The 18,262-nt window shown below is 40.5% G+C and overlaps 1 protein-coding gene across 4 annotated transcripts in view; it reads right to left on the bottom strand.

The window, feature by feature from the left end:
- Nucleotides 1–1,245: 1,245 nt before the first annotated feature.
- The window catches only part of NMT2 (N-myristoyltransferase 2), a 64,700-nt gene continuing 47,683 nt past the window's right edge, over nt 1,246–18,262 (bottom strand). For 2 of the 4 annotated variants that reach the window (XM_032880919.1, XM_032880920.1), the window contains 4 exons: nt 13,909–14,079; nt 3,852–4,019; nt 1,862–1,999; nt 1,246–1,679 (listed from right to left, as the gene is read on the bottom strand). In XM_032880919.1, the coding sequence (XP_032736810.1) occupies nt 1,659–1,679; nt 1,862–1,999; nt 3,852–4,019; nt 13,909–14,079 (498 nt within the window). In that variant the 3' untranslated portion in view covers nt 1,246–1,658. Of the gene's footprint in view, nt 1,680–1,861; nt 2,000–3,851; nt 4,020–13,908; nt 14,080–18,262 lie in introns of those variants that run through there. The other 2 variants (XM_032880921.1, XM_032880923.1) reach the window with 2 other exon arrangements.

The raw sequence follows: 18,262 nt of genomic DNA, 5'->3' as shown, positions 1-18,262 counted from the left end.
TAGGATGATGGTAGGAAGGTGTAGAGAGTGGCTTTCAGCTCTAGTGTAAGTCAGGGTCAACAAATCCCCCCCACCCCCCACCCCCCATAAAGGGCCAGACGGTAAATGTTTCAGGCCTTGTGAACCACACAGTTCTGTCAGAATGACTCAATTCTGCCTTCGTAGCATGCAGCAGCCACAGGAGATAGAAGCAAGTGAGTGTGGCTGTGTTCCAATAAAATGTTATGGATGCTGAAATTTGAATGTCCTACAGTTTTCCCATGTCACAAAATGTTATTCCTTTGATTCTCTCCTCCCTGTACCCCCCCCCAAAACAACCATTCAAAAATGTAAAACCATTCTTAGCTCATGGGCCATAGTTTGCTAGCTCCTACCTGATGCGAGATATGACCGGTTTCATTTGACCACTTAGAACATAAAGGAAAGGCCGTCATGTTGTCTAAATTAAAATTTTCTGGACTGAAGAGCCTAGGCACTGGCACAATAAAGGCAGGAAGAAGTATCTATTCTGTGTAATAGGAGTCAAGGCCGGTTCTCCGTGGCCTCATTTGGCATATCCTCCCCCTTGGACTACGGGCAATATATACATATATATGTACACCGCGAAAACCGGGTTTCCAAATTCTAGATAAAAACACCATCGGTAACAAAATTATGAATACTTATTTACATATAAGACATTTTCCATTAGCATGACAGCTTTCATGATAAATTAAGGTCCGCATAAAGGAATATGTGCAATTCTGCGTAATAAAAACATTCAAACTCTCTATGTCCTGATAGCACTAATAAATTCCACTGAGCATTTCTTTTGACATTAGAGCTTTTATTTTCTTTGCCTGACATTGCTTGCTGCCGCTGAGAAGACACGAGTTTATGTGGTGGCAGCGAAGTCTAGGCAATCACGGGTGTAGACTCTCAGCAGAGTTTGCACAAAACTCTGCTTTTGATTTGCTTTTGAACCAATTCACTGACCTGCTGGAGATCAAAGTACACATGTGTGTGTTTATTTATTTGGCAACTCTGCTTCTGGAGAAATAAATGTACCTCCTAGTCCCCGGTACATTTTTATCTCCCTCTATACGTCAACATGCACCCACACGTCAACATGCACCCACTCATCACTGAGTTACGGAAGTGCTCATTCCCTAAACGCTCCCCGTGATTCCGTGTAAGGGGACGGAGGCTCATGTTTTCCACATGGGTCCTTCATTCTGTTATACGGACAAACAAACCAACACTTAATAAATAGAAATGCTGCAGTTTATCTCCACACAATAGCAAAGATTTTCTTACACAATTCTGTGACTTCTCTTCAGTTCATAGAAAAACAGTCCCTTTTCTACAGAGTGGAAAAATACCTTCTCTTCATCAAAGAGACAGCCCAAAGTCTGAAAATTAGAGGAATGTGCTCTCTGTGCCCTTTCATCCCTCCTACAAATGGGTAAACAGTGAGAAAGAAGAATGTTAACATTCTAGCTAGAAATATGTACTATTGGTCACATATGGGTTTTTTTTCATCTTTTCTGATTGTTACCGACTACATCGATTTCATTTAAGTTGTGCTTTTATTCTTCTTTGGAATGGCAGTTCCAGGAATCATTAAATAGAATATTAACAAATGATGATGTCAGAGTTCTAGAAATAGAAATATCCATCTATTGTAATACTAGTCCAACCTAAAGGGAGGGAAGAAACAGAATAATAAGAACAGGTAAGCGAGAAAAAATGAACTATAGTACAATAGCTCTGTATTTTTTAAACGCTACTAAAAAACACCTTAACAGTCCTAAGGGCAGTAAGTATGGGATTTTCCAAGTACATTTATTAAGTTTATAGAGGGTGTAGCCCCTGCACTTACCTTTTCAGACTCTGTTCCCGGACATCTCCAGTTGTACAGGTAATACTGCAAATTGCCATCTCCTATGCCAAATTTGAGTTTTTCCAAGAAGGTCTTATTTTCCATCAAATCTAGTGCATTGAATACATCAAATCCTTTCTGCCAATGTAAAAAGGATTTCAAATTTTACATATCAAAGGACTAGAGTGTTTTCTATATCATGTACGTCAGTGTAACATTTTATTTCTCCACTAGCAGCTCGAATATACATTTATTTTTTATTTTTTTTAAGATATTATTTATTTATTTGACAGAGAGAAAGAGCAGAGGGAGAGGGGGAAGCAGACTCCCTGCTGAGCAAAGAGCCTGACGTGGGGCAGACCCCAGGCCCCTGAGACTATGATCTAAGCCGAAGGCAGAGGCTTAAGCCACTGAGCCTCCAGGGGCCCCTCGAATATACATTTAAAACAAGGTATAATATCTACACTCTATGTGTAGGTTAAGAACTCAGTTCAAACCTGTCTGAGGATATTTTTAGAAGGAACATTTGCCCAGATGGCTCCATCTCCAGAGCTGTTAGGGGCCTTTCGAAGTTCTGACTCTTTAAAGACTTTAAATGTGTCCTTGTCTGGGGCTGATGCTGGGAAATAAAGGTAGTAAAATTTTAGTAGTAAAAATTGTATTTCTTGAAAACGTTAGGTAAAAATACTATCCAAATTTGGTATAGATTTCTATTTCTCAGGGGTTTTACCTTAAATAATTTATTACTGGCCATTTTTGTGGGGAAGTAGTTGAAAAAGAGCAACAGGATCAAAGAATCATAGGATAATGTTGATTTAGAGATGCAAGAGTACTATGTTAGAAAAATATTTTCAGTTTATCAAAGATGACACTTTTTTTTTTTAAAGATTTTATTTATTTATTTGAGAGCGAGACAGTGAGAGAGAGCATGAGCAAGGAGAAGGTCAGAGGGAGAAGCAGACTCCCCATGGAGCTGGGAGCCCGATGTGGGACTCGATCCCGGGACTCCGGGATCATGACCTGAGCTGAAGGCAGTCGTCCAACCAACTGAGCCACCCAGGCGTCCCAAAGATGACACTTTTGACGTGTTATTCCCAATTTCTCATGGATAGTATTTTCTCATGTCCAGTAATTACACTGAAATAACTGTTAGCTAATTTCAACTTCTTTTTGGGAAAAAAAATGTTTATTTGTAGCAATAATTTTAAAATTACCCTAACTACCACACTAAAGAAATAGAAAAATATTGCAAATATAGTACAGCACATTTTGAATTTAATTCCTTTCATTTCAAATGCCTTTCTTTTTAATACTGAACTCCTTAATTTTAAAAATAAAATTCCTTTAATTTTAAAATTCAGAGACTATTTAGTTGAATTCAAAAAAGGTTCCTGCTGCTGATTATGTACCACAACACTAACATGTATGTCCCTTCTATCAAGGTACCATGTATTTTCCCTATATTCCTTGTTATTACGGGGTTTTATTCATTCTTCCATAAGGGTTCCATAAGAGTTTCTTCCATATTCTTCCATAAGAGTTTCTAATTTGCACAAAATATCTTTTTGGCTAAGCTGCAACAGAACCAATGATGCAAACAGCCTCTGAAGTTTTAAAAGAAACTCTTATCAAAACTCTCCCTTTGTCAGATGGTCAACAGTAACAAATATCTCAAATGAATTGTACCAGTGCAAAAGGAACTCTAGTAAGAGGTTTTATTTATTTTATTATTATTTTTTTAAGTTTATTTGAGAAAGAGAGAGAGAACACAAGGTGGGGGGGGAGCAGAGGGGGAAGGAGAAGCAGACTTCCCACTGCACAGGGAGCCCAATGCAGGGCTCAATCCCAAGATCTTGAGATCACGACCTGAACTGAAGACAGATGCCCAACCAACAGAGCCACCCAGGTGCCCCTCTTGTAAGAGGTTTTATATACTCTGAGACACATATTTGGAGAAACACACAAGACACAAAGGGAGGGAGCTGCTTACCAATTTGGCTATAATGAGTGCGTCGCTCATGAGGTCCAGCAGGGGCGTCTCCGTGTGAATGTTGTAGAAGGAGTAGGCGGCCTTGAGGCTCTTGTGCGCAGGGTGGTGTGTGACTGTGGAGGGGAGTGTGTAGAAGCTCAGGAAGTCAGTTAGTTTACCACTGGAGTTCTGAAGGACAAAGGTGACGTCAGGTAAATACCTCCCCGAACACAATGCATCCACGCATTTAAGCTCACTTGCTGATTTTTGACACGTACCTTAACTTTGTTAGAACAAAAAGCAACAACTCCCACTATGTCTCTCTCAGCAATTCTGTCTGGGGCCCCTGAGGGTGGGCCAGGTAGAGCCCAAGAAGAGCAGGGAGTTGTACCTTTCTCAGCCCAGTGCTAGCTGGCTGTTTGCAGAACGTTCCTAAAAGCACAATGGTCTGAAAGGAAAGTTTCCTCAAGCTTGACTCGTGAGTCTCCCTAGACCTAGGGAAGAGGGATGAAAGTGCATTCATTGTTTTTGCAGAAATAAAAGCTCCAGGGATCGGAAGGCTCCCTTTGCCAACTCAAAGATACTGTATTATACTAACATCTTCTTGGCACAAAGCAAGAATTGTGTCAGCATAAAGTGAAGTTGGATAGTCTGGAAGTTGTTTGGGGAAACTTGTGAAAGGCATCAGTACTGCAGCCGAACACGCACCTGTGAATCTGAAGCTACCAAAAATCAAAAGGGATGCAAATGATGGTCTTGGTTTCATCATCACTGGGATACCTTTCAATACAAGAAATGAGCCAGCACTGTTGGTGCCACTTTAATGAGCTGCGGTGGCCTAGGCGGTTGGCACACAGCTCGAACTATGCTATGCCTGAGTTACATAGCTGGAAAGCCTACACCACATGTACAGTCTTGCTGGTATTTCAGCAGGAAAGAAAATGCCATATGGGTGCATTATCTGGTTTTTGAATGCTTCTGATTTACGAAGCCCTTTTGCAAACACTAAGCAATTAAAGACATTTTGCTGAAGTGATTCTCTATGGCTCTATATTAGCAGCTCAGTATTCGTGATGAATTACAGACCTAAACTTTCAGCTTCAGTAAGGATTTTCAACTCAAAAAATCGAAACTGAAAAACAAAACGCACTGGATGGGCTCAGAGGTGGAGTAGAGATGACAGAGGACAGAAATCATTGCCCTTGGAAGAATTCAGTAGAATTTACCCAGTCTGAACAAAAGAGAGAAAACAGACTGAAAAAAAAAAAAAAGGAATTAAGTCTCAGGGACCTGTGGGACAGTTAACAAAAGATGGGGCATTTCTATCACTGTTGTCCCAGAAGAGAAAAAGAAATGTGGGACAGCAGACAAAATAATGGATGAAAGCTTCCCAGATTTGGCAAAACACACACAACAGAATCAAGAAGCTGAGTGAACCTTGACAGGAAAAACCCAAAGAAATCCACTCCAGGATTCAGCCTAATTAAATTTCTGAGAACTACAGACAAAAGCCTTAAAAGTAGTCACAGAGAAAAGGCATTACCTACAGGAGAATACCAATTCAAATGACAGCGGATTTCTCATCTGAAACCACAGAGGCCAGAAGGCAGTGGAACACTTTTTTTTTTTTAATTAGGCTGCATGCCCAGTGTGGAGCCCAGTGTGGGGCTTGAACTCAGGATCCAAACCCCAAGTGAGATCAAGAGCCAGACACTTAAACTGACTGAGGCACCCAGGCGACCCAGTGGCACATTTTAAAAAAAATTATTTATTTATTTATTCATTTGAGAGAGAGAACACACGAGTGCACAGGAGTCAGAGGAGGAACAGAGGAGGAGGGATAGAATCTCAAGCACACTCTGCGCTGAGTAGGGAGCCCCACAGGGGGGCTCAATCTCACAACCCTGAGATCATGACCTGAATGGAACCTTAACCAACTGTGCCCCCCAGGCACCCCTCATGGGCACAACATTTTGAAGGGCTGAAAGAAAAGAACTATCAGCCATGAATTCTGCATCTGGTGAAATTATCCTTCAGGAATGAAGAAGAAATAAGGACACTCTCAGACAAATGAAAACTAAAAAACTTTGTTGCTAGCAGACATGCCTTTAAGACTGGCCAGAGGACATTCTCCAAACAGAAATGAAGTAGTAACAGAGAAAGAACAACAGAGCAGAAATCTTGGTACGTGCTGTAAACTATGCTTCTCCTCGTGAGTTTTCTAAATCTACTTGGTGATTGAAACACAAGTTGTAACACCATCTGATACTCAAGACAGTATTTAAAAAGTCAAGAAGAGAAAGGGATCTGATGGAAGTAGACCATTTGACGTGGTAAAATGTTGGTACCAGTCGACTGTGATAAGTCACACATTCCTATATGTAGGAATACTCAGAGCAACCATCATACAAACTACACAAACGCATTCAAAGGCACCATAACTGCATAAATATTCAAGTAACCTCCAGGAAGGCAAGGAGAGAGGAGCAAGAGGAATAAAAACCAGGGAAAACAAATAAGAAACAGGTAACAAGAGCAGACTTAAGCTCTAGCCTATCAGTAATGATCAAATATCAATGGCCTAAATACACCAATCAAAGGAAAGACTGGAAGAGTGGATAAAGAAACACGGTTCAACTACATGCTGTTTATAAGAAACTTTCAGTTCAATGACATAGATCAGTTAAAGTAAAACGGCTGTAAGAGACATACCATGCACTACTTTCATCTTACAGTAGCAGGAATGACCAAGTGCCTGCTGGTTAAGCATCTCTGACTCTTGGTTTTGGCTTAGGTTGTGATCTCAGGGTTGTGAGATCAAGCCCTGTGTTTGGCCCTGCACTCAGAGCTGAGTCTGCTTAAGTTTCTCTCTCCCTTTCCCCACTGTGCATGTTCTCTCTTTCTCTCAAAAAAATAAATCTTTAAAACAGCAGGAGTGACTATATTTGTATCCAATAGAGTCCATGGCAAAGAAAATTATTAGAGACAAAGAGGGGTATTACATGCTGGTAAGGTGGATCCCCTGAGAAGACATAAAGGTCCTAAATATATTAAGTATCAAACAGCACCCTCAAAATACAACAAAAAAACCTGATAGAGGTTGAAGGAGAAACAGGTAATAGTTGGGACTTTCACACCCTCTCATCAACTGACAGAGCTGCTAGAAAGAAAATCACCAAGGAGGTAGAAAATCTGAATAACAAAATAGGATCCAAATGACATACATGGAACACTCCACCTAAAAAGAGCAGAATATACATTGCACATGCATTTGTGCCTAAAATAACCATTTGTGCCTAAAATAACCCTCAACACCTTAAAAGAGCTGAAATCATAGAGAGTGTCTTCTCCAATCATAATGGAATGAAACTAGAAATCAATAGGAAATCTCTGAGAAGTCAAAGTTGAACAACAGAATTCTAAATAATCCAAGACTCAAAGAGGAAGTTTCAAAAGAAATTTTAAAAAATACAGGGGCAGCTGGGTGGCTTAGACAGTTAAGCATCTGCCTTCAGCTCAGGTCATGATCTCGGGGTCCTGGGATCGAGCCCCACATCTGTCTCCCTGCTCAGCAGGGAGTCTGCTTCTCCCTTTCCCTCTGCCTATCTCCCCTGCCCATGTGCACTCTCTCTCTCTCTCAAATAAAATCTTTAAAAATACATACATACATACATACATAGAACCAAATGAAAATGAAAATATGACATACCAAAACATGTAGGATGAAGCCAGAGCAGTACTGGGAGGAACATTTAGAGAACTACATGCTTAAACTGTAACAGGGAAGGGTCTCAATAATCTAAATCCTTCCCTCAAGGGACAAGAAAACGAAGATCAAAAGAAGCCCAAAGCAAACAGAAGGAAGGAAATAATAAACATAAGATCAGAAATCAGTAACACTGAAAAGACAGAAAATCAATAAAACAAAAGCTTTGTTCTTTGGGGGGGAAATTCAATTAAAATTGATTTGATACAACACTAGCAAGACCAATAAACATAAAAAGAGAAAAGATACAAATTGTCAATGTCAGGAATGAAATAAGCATTATGACTATACATCCTTTGGCCAGTAAAAGGACAAGAGAATAATTAAGCAACTTTACTCTTATAAATTTGAAATCTAGAAGAAATGGAGCAATTCCTCAAAAACCACAGCCTATTAAAATGTAATCAAGATAAAACAGATCATTTGAACAGTCCTGTACCATTAAAGAACTGGAACTTTAACAAAAAAGAATTCTCTAAGGTCAGATGGTGTCAAGTGGAGAATTCTAGCAAACATTTAAGAAGTATTATCACCAATTCTATAGACTCTCTTCTAGAAAGAAGGGGAGGGAACATTTCCCAATTCACTTTTGAGGCTGGTATTAACTTGATACCAAAACCAGAAGAAAGCAGTATTAAAAAAGAAGAAGAAACTGCAGACCAGTATCTCTGATGAACTCAACCAACACTCAACAGAATATCAGCAATCCAAATCCAACAATGTATATAAAAAAAATTATACACCACAACCAAGTGGGTTTTTTCTAGGAATGCCAAGAGTAGTCAAACATTTGAAAATCAACCAATGTAAGATACCGTATCAGCAGATCAAAGAAGAAAAATCACATGATCGTTATCAACTGAAGCAGAAAAAGCAATGAACAAATCCAACACCCATTCATGTTAAGAACTCACCAAGTTAGGAATAGGGGAAATTGGGGCGCCTGGGTGGCTCAGTGGGTTGAGCTTCTGCCTTCAGCTCAGGTCATGCTCTCATGATCTCAGGGTCCTGAAATCGAGCCCCGCACTGGGCTCTCTGCTCAGTGGGGAGCCTGTTTCCCTGCCTCTCTCTCTCTGCCTACTTGTGATCTCTCTGTCAAATAAATAAATAAAAATCTTTAAAAAAAAAAGGAATAAGGGAAATTATGTCAAATTGGTAAGAAGCATCTACAAAAATCTTCCAGCTAATGGTAGAAGACTGAATGCTTTTCCACTAATATCAATTAACAAGGCTGTCGACCTTTACCACTCTTATTCAACGAAGTATGGGAAGATCTAGCTCCTGCAATAAGGCAAGAAGAAGAAATAAAAGGCATGCTGATGGGCAGGAAAGAAATAAAACTGTCGCTATTTGCAGATGACATGACTGCCTATGTAGAAATCCCAAGAAATCTACACATAAACTCCTGGACCTAACAAGTGATTTCAGCAAGGAGGCAGGATACAAGATCAACACAGAAAAAGCAACTGCACTTCTATCCACTGACGGTGAACGTGCAGAAACCAAAATTAAAGACACAATACTATTTATAATTCCTCTAATGAAAATCAAGTATGTAAGGTATACACTTAAGAAAACATTTGTAAGATCTGGATGCTGAAAGTTATTAAATGCTGATAAAATTCAAAAGATCTAAATAAATAGAGACATATTGTGTTCATGGACTGGAAAACTTGTGAATTCTCCCCAAACTAAGCTATAGATTTAATGTCATTCTTATCAGAATCCCAGCAAGGTACTTCGTAGACAAAAACAAGCTTATTCTAAAATTTATATGGAAAGGTGAAAGAAAGACATTAAAATAATCTTGACAAAAACAATGAAGGGGGAGGAATCACTCTACCTATCAAGACTTATATAGAACTATAGTAATAAAGACAGTGTGGTGTTGGTGGGGGACACCAGAGATCAATGGAACAGAAGAGAGAACCCAGAAGTAGAGCCCAATACAAATATTAGTATTCCACTAATGGAATTCCACATATTTCCACTAATACAGAAAAACCTTTAGAAACCTAGATTACACTTAAAAAGAAAAAGAGTCAAAGTATATGACCAGCATGCAAATGGCTAACAGATTTATGAGATGTTCAAATTCACTAGTTATAAGAACAGATGAATGAAAACCAAGGTATCAGTTGATACCCATCAGACTGGCCTACATTTAAAGTCTGGTAATAACCAAATGTGAGTGAGGATCTGTGGAAACGGGACCTCTCCTATGCTACTAAGCGATATGTGGGCGAGCTATAGCACCATGGAGCTAGACCTCTGAGTATGTACCCGAGGGCAGCAGTTCTCAAAACGCGGTCTGTGGGGCACCTGGGTGGCTCAGTGCGTTAAAGCCTCTGCCTTCGGCTCAGGTCATGATCCCAGGGTTCTGGGATCGAGCCCCGCATCGGGCTCTCTGCTCAGCGGGGAGCTTGCTTCCTCCTCTCTCTGCTTGCCTCTCTGCCTACTTGTGATTTCTGTCTGTCAAATAAATAAAACCTTTAAAAAAACAAATCAAAACAAAAACGCAGTCTGTGAACCCCTGGAGGGTATCCAAGACCCTTCCAGGAGTCTGAGGAATCAAAATGATTTTCCTAACAGCGCCACAAAATCATCTGCCTTGCTCACTGTGTGGACATGGGCACCAAGAAGGCAGGAGTGATGGCAGCACCGCCATCCAGGCCTCAGCACGGAACATGGAGCAGCACCAAACCATGCTAGGGGGCTTGTTACTCGTCACCACCACACCCTCAAGTTACAAAAAAAAGAAAAGTTTTCACTTAAGCTTGTCCTTGAGTAAGAACTATTAACTGTATTAACTGTCCACCCTTAACAACTCCTTCTTTTCCCAGCCTGGGTGGTGGCCCAGGAGGGAGCACACACAAAGCACTTCTGTGGCCGACTAAAAGGGCAGTCCTTTTATTTGTCTAGGAAAAGCTCTCATTTTCCAGGAGTTTATTGTCTCAAAGAGAAGCCCAGAGGCCACGGAGCTATGAGCTGAATTACCACTCTTTTCATGGAACACCACTTTAAAGGAGGACTAGCAAATTATGGTCATTGCGACTTGGGGATTTGGCCCATCTTCAAAAATCAATGATGCGATCCTGTCATGTCAAGGAGAATATTGGTGGGATTTGTTGCCAGTGATAAAATCTGGGCATTCAGGGTGCAACTTTAAGTCTGGAAACACCTATATCCTCTAACATAAATTATATTATATGCTTTTCTGGTGACAATGGTGGGGATATCAATGAATGAGACTTGATATTATATAACAAACTGTTAAAATTTGGAACATCTTTTTAACTCAGTGAACTCGTATTTTCCAAATGATCAGTATATGATGTTACAAATTCATACACTGGTAAAGGAATGATCAAAGGAGAAGACAGACCAAAGGATTTTAATCAGAGTATGGAAAGTTCATTAATATGCTTTCAGGTAGAGAATTTTCAAAATGATCTGAATAGGCTACTAAAATATTCATTCTTTTCCTTATCTTCAATACTTCATGTGAAGGATTTTTTTTCCCACATACCTCAGCCAAAATAATTTATCACAATAGACAGAATGCAGAAGTAGATACGTGAGCCCAGCTGTCTTCTAGTAAATCAGACATTAACGAGATTTGCAAAAATATAAAACACACCACTCTTAATTCCATTGCTTTGGAAAACAATTATTCTTCATAAAAAATACGTTATTTAGGTAACATGTTTCTTACTGTTATTAAATAATATATATATTTTCAACTATTTATTCCTTTTTAAAACTAAGATATAACTGACATATAACATTATATTACTTTCAACTGTACAAGATAATGATTCAATATTTGTATATATCACAAAATGATGACCGCAGTTAGTTAAAATCCATTTAGTTAAAATCACCACATGTAGTTAACAATTTATTTTCTAGTGATAAGAACTTTTAAGGTCTGCTCTTTCAGCAACTTTCAAATATGCGACACAGTCTTAATTGTAGTCACCATGCTATACAATACACGCCCATGACTTACTTATTTTATAACTGGAAACTTGTACCTTTTGACCCTTTTCAACCATTTCACCCACCCCTCACCTCTGGCAACCACCAATCTGTTTTCTGCATCTGTGAGTTTTGGGTTTTTTTGGATTGTACATACACGTGAGATCATACAGTAACTGGCTTTTTCTATCTGATTTATAAAATAATAATATTAAAAATTTTTTGTTTTGGTTTCAATGTAGTAAGTATCTGTAAATATAATCCACAAAAATAAAAGCTCTTTGGGGTTCTCAATAATTCTTCAGAGACTGAAAGAGTCCTGAAATCAAAAACTTTGAGAACTGCTGTCCTGGAGAAACTAACCACAGGGGCATAAAGATTTATGCCTAAACTTTTGCACGACAAAGGAAACAGTCAACAAATCTCCTGACAGAATGGGAGAGGATATGGGTAAATGTCTTATCAGATAAAGGGCCAGTATCCAAATTCTATAAAGAACTTCTCAAACTCAACACCCAAAGAACAAATAATCCAGTCAGGAAATAGGCAGAAGACACGAACAGCCAATTCTCTAAAAACATACAAATGGCCAACAGACACAGGAAAGTGCTCCACATCACTCGGTACCAGGAAATACAAATCAGAACTATAATGAGATGGCACCTCCCACCAGTCGGAATCCCTAAAATTAATAGGTCAGGAAATGACAGTTGTTGGTGAGGATGCAGAGAAAGGGAAACCCTCTTACACTCTTGGTGGGAATGTAAGATGGTGCAGCCACTCTGGAAAAAGTATGGAGGTTCCTCAAAAAGTTGAAAATAGAGCTACCTTATGACCCAGGAATTGCACTACTGGGTAATCACCCCAAAGATACAGATGTAGTGATCCAAAGAGGCACGTGCACCTCAGTGTTTATAGCAGCAATGTCCACAATAGCCAAACTATGGTAAGAGCCCAGATGTCCATCAGTAGATGAATGGATAAAAAAGATGTGACACATACACACACAATGGAATATTATACAGCCATCAAGAAAACACAAAATCTTGCCATTTGCAACAACATGGATAGAACTAGAGGGTATTATGCTAAGCAAAATAAGTTAATCAGAAAAAGACAATTATCATATGATCTTACTCACATGTGGAATTTAAGAAACAAAACAGGACCACAGTGGGGAGAGAGGAAAAAACAAAATGGGACAAAACCAGAGAGGGAGACAAACCATAAGAGACTCTTAATCACAGGAAACAAACTGAGGGTTGCTAGGAGGGAGTGGGGTGGGGCAATGGGGTAACTAACTGGGTGATGGGCATTAAGGAGAGCATGTGATGTAATGAGCACTAGGTATTATATGCAACTGATGAATCAATGACTTCTATCTCTGAAACTAGTAATATACTATACATTAATTAACTGAATTTAAATTAAAAAAAAAAGATTGTGCTTAAAGGTGTGCACTCTAGCATTGTTCTAGAAATAAGAGCTTAAAAACAAAGACTGCTCAGCTGTTCTCCAGAAACGCCCTTTGAATTCACCCTGTTTCTACCATTTCTGCCCTATCTTGGCTGCCATCCTACATCTGGGCCAATGCCCGACAGTGTTGAAAAGACACTTCCGGTCAGTGCTCACACCTGAATGGTAAATGGACCATTTACCATTGGTAAATGGTAGAAGAACCAGTCCATAGGGACCTCTACGTGGACTCCACATTCTTTCTCTCCTCCAGGTACATACCTGCTTAAATCTCAACTTCTGAACCCAATCCCACTTCAACTGAAAGAGCCTCTATGCGAAACATCATTTGAACAACAAAGTTCAAGCTTTTTTTTTTTTTCCTCCTTCTGGGAAAAGGGTTAAAAGCACTAGGTTAAATTCATCCAATCAAGAATCAGAAAATCTAGACTATTTCTTTTCCTTCCTTCCCTTGAACAATGGTTAAGTGGCTGAGTTATGCCATCTCAACCGAAAACAGTTCAGTTCAAACCAGTTTTGCAAAACCCAAGGGTATTAAACTTTGGAAAGTATCTACCTCAGAAAAGGCCATTCAAATCAACTTTTTCAAACTGAATAAAGCAATTACTCAAACAGGTACCAAGAGAAACATATCCTGATTTCCCATTAATGACTAGCAAAAATGTGCTCTTATCCAGGAACGGAAACTGTAAGAAGAAATTCTGGTGCTATCAGGAGGAACAAAAGTCTGGTTTGGAAGCAGTGTGTCATGGAGAAAGAGGAGAGAGGGGGGCACTCTTTGGTCCTTCCAGAAAACAGACTCAGCTATGTGGTGTTTGCACACTTGTCTGTATTGTCTTATCACCTTGTGTTTACCTCCACTACAAACGTGTCAATAATGTGCTCCTGCGGGAGGAACCAGTGAGCCACTTCCTCTTCATCCATCACTGGGGCGAGATGAAACTGCTTCAGGTAAGTGTTGGTCAAGTCTCGCACGGCCCGGATATCTCTGGGTTCCATCGGTCTCAGGCCTGAAGTCTTGGTAGCCTTGTTGCAGTGAAAACAAAACAAAGCCAGCAGCTGAACTATAAGGAGAACGAAGGCCACGTGCATCAGCACCACCTGGGAGCTTGTCAGAACTGCACAATCCTGGCTCCCCCTCAGACCTGCCAAGTCCGAATCTGCAGTTTGCCCAGATTCCCTGGTGATCTGTCTACACATGGAAGCACCGAGTCAGGAGACGCATTAGACAACATGTTGCACCTTCTATCCGTGGGCCGGGTCTGGGGTTAGTGCTGCCCCATCAAAGCCAGGACCACCCCAATCCAAGGGCCAAAGCCTAGCATGTTAACAACCACCCCACGGATGCATGTGTTCTGGAAAGATGTGTCTTAAAACTGTCCTGTCTGACAGGCAGAGAATGCAGGTGAAGACGGCTCAGAAACTTATTTTAATCAATGGACTGTAAAGAGGCTGTAAGCTATTTTGTTCCTGTGAGTAACAAAAATGAAATAAAAGTAAATCATACTGGTCAGAAGGGGAAGGGCAACCATTTTAACAGCCAAGCGGCCAAGTACCCGCCCTGACTTCCCAGGTTATCTTTTGATTTAAAAAGGTGATTAGAACAGGCATTCGAATTTATCATTCTGGAGCATCACGATTTCTATAGTGTTCTATTAGGAACAGAATTAACCTCATGGTTAGGCCAGGTCCCCATTTGGATTTGTTCTACTGTGTCCTCAGAAGCTCCAGACATCACTTAGCTCCCTAGGAACTGCCCAGACACCAAGACACTTGAGCTGAGAAGTGAGAAAACCCACCACAAGTGCTTGTTTGTACAAAATACTAAAACCTCAGGGCGCCTGGGCAGCTCAGTCCGTGAAGCGTCTGCTTTCGGCTCAGGTCACGATCCCTGAGTCCTGGGATTGAGCCCCACGTCAGGCTGGCTCAGCAAGGATTGATCTCTCTCTCTCAGAGAAATAAATAAAATCTTTTAAAAAAATACTAAAAACTCAGCAATCCCATTTCATCTTTCCAGTTAGCTTGTTTTTTTCCTAGAAACAGTGGATACATTTTAAGTGGTAAGTAACCTGTATATAAATACTTCTACTCTACCTTTTCTAAGTTATTTTTAAATACTTTAAAATTAAATACAGCCTTTAAAAATAGATCATGACAGCTCCCGCACATCCCCAGACGCATAGCATAGCAGAAGCCCAAGGTGGTATACAGGTTTCATCCTGTGTGCTGGCTCTGATCCACCTTAGTCGCTGTGCTGAGGTCTCTTGGGGTCCGTGACAAGGAATGCTGACCGATCACTGACCGGGGGACTGGGAGGGGTGCTGAGAGGTCTGTTCTTTGTATTTACAGACCCAAATGTCCTTACAATGCGCCATTCTGTTATGGTTCATGTAATCTCTAAAGATGTAATAATGCAGCCAAAATATCGTTTACTAAGTCCACATCGAGAGAAGGTAAGCCCTTGACATTTAATAGAGAACTTGTACTTTTAGCCTTTCTGTGGATCACAAAGCCAAAGCAAGAGAAATCTCCATGCCCTGGCTTCCATACAAGCCCTAACAAGCAAGAATGGTAATAACAGCCAAATGAATGAATGAATGAATGAATGAGTTCCTATGTTTTGAACCACATTTACACAGTAAGGTACGGTGAAGACTGCATGCATGGAAAAAAGTCACTGTCAGCTCCGCAAAGATGACAAATCTTGGGCCTGGCACTTACGTGTGAGCCAGGCAAAAATTCTTTTTTTTTCGTTTCCCCGGGCCAATTTTAGTGTTTGTTAGCACTTCTATACTGGAGATTCATGGCAAGATGGAACCTATGTGATTTCCAAATACTGGAAAATGTAATAAACATACATTTCTAAATGCTAATAGGAAAAACCAAACTACATATACAGAAATGATGTATTTAAAAAGTCATTTACAAAGATGATTTTCTGCTACAAGGATGACCTCAATAAAGTCTTAAGTAGCCCTGTTCAATAGTAAACTGCTTTTTCTTCTGTTACTGGATCAGGAACAATGATATCAAGCAATTAGAGTCTTTAGTGAAAGCAACAGGACAGCGCGTCTGTGAGGCGGACATTCAGAAAGGAAGAACAAGCTCGCTGACGTCTTTCTAGACCAAACACACCTCTTCAGCAATATTCTCCTGAGTATTTATTCCGCAAAATCACTAAAATCAACATCTTTTGCCCAGCAGACACCCTTAAGTATTTTTGTCTGAGACCCCTTTACTTTTTTAAGATTTTTTTTATTTATTTGAGAGAGAGACAGCATGAGAAGGGGTAGGGTCAGAGGGAGAAGCAGAGGGAGAAGGGGTAGGGTCAGAGGGAGAAGCAGCTCTCTGCCAAGCAGGGAGTCTGAGGCGGGACTCGATCCTGGGACTCCAGGATCATGACCTGAGCCAAAGGCAGTCGCTTAACCAACTGAGCCGCCCAGGCGGCCCCCCACCCGCCCCTTTACTCTCTTCAACACGGAGTAGGCCCAGTGAGTTCTGCGTGTGTGGGTTATATCCACCTGCACCTATCATGCTAGAAATTAAAACTGAGAAAACTTTAAATCAAAAAAACGCACAAGCACACATTCCGTAATGCCTCTGGTAGATGCCACAGTACATTTGTAGGGTAATTAAGTGAAAAATGCATTTTCTGTCTCACTGTTATTATAAAAATAGTGTTGATGTCACAGATCCCCACCCCCTGGATTGGGCTAAACTCGTGGACGGCTCAGGGGTCCCAGGACCAACTCTGAGAACTGCTGTGTCAGGTCTCCAAAGGTCAGAATGACAGGTAGTTGGAAGTGGGAGACGGAAAACTCCATGAAACATTATGTTTGGGCGAAGAGGGAGATAGAAAGTATATGCACTGGGCAATTTATAAGCCCTTGAAGTGCTTTTTTACAGAAGCTTTTTTTTTTTTTAAAGGAGAACATCAGACTGTATCAGCTACAGGGGGGAAAAAAAAGCCAAAATCCCAGAAAACAGGAGAAGAATATTTACTTTCGCCAACTCACAATGGCCATGTCTCTCAGGGTCTAAATGTGCTCCTTTTTAATATCGTGAAGTCACACACTCTCCAAAAAAAAAAATCTACAGAAGCACGAAATACATTTGAAAATATAAAATAAACCCTTCATTTACAGCTGTGGTCTTCAGAAAGAGGTGGGGAGAATGTTAAGCCTAAATTTAAAAAAAAAAATGTTGGAGCACCTGGGTGGCTCAGTGGGTTAAGCCTCTGCCTTCGGCTCAGCTCATTATCTCAGGTTCCTGGGATCGAGCCCCTCATTGGGCTCTCTGCTCAGCAGGGAGTCTGTTTCCTCCTCTCTCTCTGCCTGCCTCTCTGCCTACTTGTGATCTCTGTCTGTTAAATAAATAAACAAAATCTTAAAAAAAAAAAAATGCTAAGTTTTGGCATAACCCAAAAAAGAAAGGTGGTTTCCAGAGAATTCCAATAAAACAAATAGACATTTCAGGTGACTGGGAAAGCCTCATATTTCACACGCAAACTCTATTATCTCAGGCAGACTCACTTTCCCAGGGTCCAACTAGCAGGCATGACTTGTTGGGACTCTCTGTACATTGAAATATGTGTTAAATCTGCTTATCAGTGCATACGGGAAAAAAGGCTCAGAGGTCTATTAAAAAACAGAAGCCGCGTTGTTCTCTGTCAAACTATGTGGCGTAAATTGTCTCAGAGCCAAGATTCCAGAGCAGAGATGTAAGCAGTGATTATGGGGATTTGATTTAAAAAGCAGCAGCAGGACGCTAATCACTAAAAAAAGCATCTACTGCAACGCACTGTAGGAAGCACTCCATGTGTCTTAGCATGTCTTTACTAGCACGTCCTTCTTGCCACACCACGGAAGGACACCAGGCAATTTATGTGACTCTGGCTGTTTGCCTGCTTTAAATTCCTTCAACTTTAAGACCACTGACCAAAAAAAAAAAAAAAAAAATTCCAACTTTGTTTGAAAATGCTCAGAAGTGGGGCGCCTGGGTGGCTCAGTCGGTTAAGGATCTGCTTTTGGCTCAGGTCATGATCCCAGGGTTCTGGGATCGAGTCCCATATCAGGCTCCCTGCTAAGTGGGAGAGTGGGAACCTGCTTTTCCCTCTGCCCCTCTCTCTCTCTCATAAATAAATAAATAAATAAAATCTTTGGAAGGAAGGAAGGAAATGCTCCGAAGTGGGGCACCTGGGGGGCTTACT

The sequence above is a fragment of the Lontra canadensis genome, unplaced genomic scaffold (genome assembly GCF_010015895.1).
Source record: "Lontra canadensis isolate GAN:19392208 unplaced genomic scaffold, GSC_riverotter_1.0 scaffold72, whole genome shotgun sequence".
Taxonomy (NCBI): domain Eukaryota; kingdom Metazoa; phylum Chordata; class Mammalia; order Carnivora; family Mustelidae; genus Lontra; species Lontra canadensis.
Note: the sequence above shows the minus strand (reverse complement) of the source record. Positions and strands in the feature narration are given on the sequence as shown.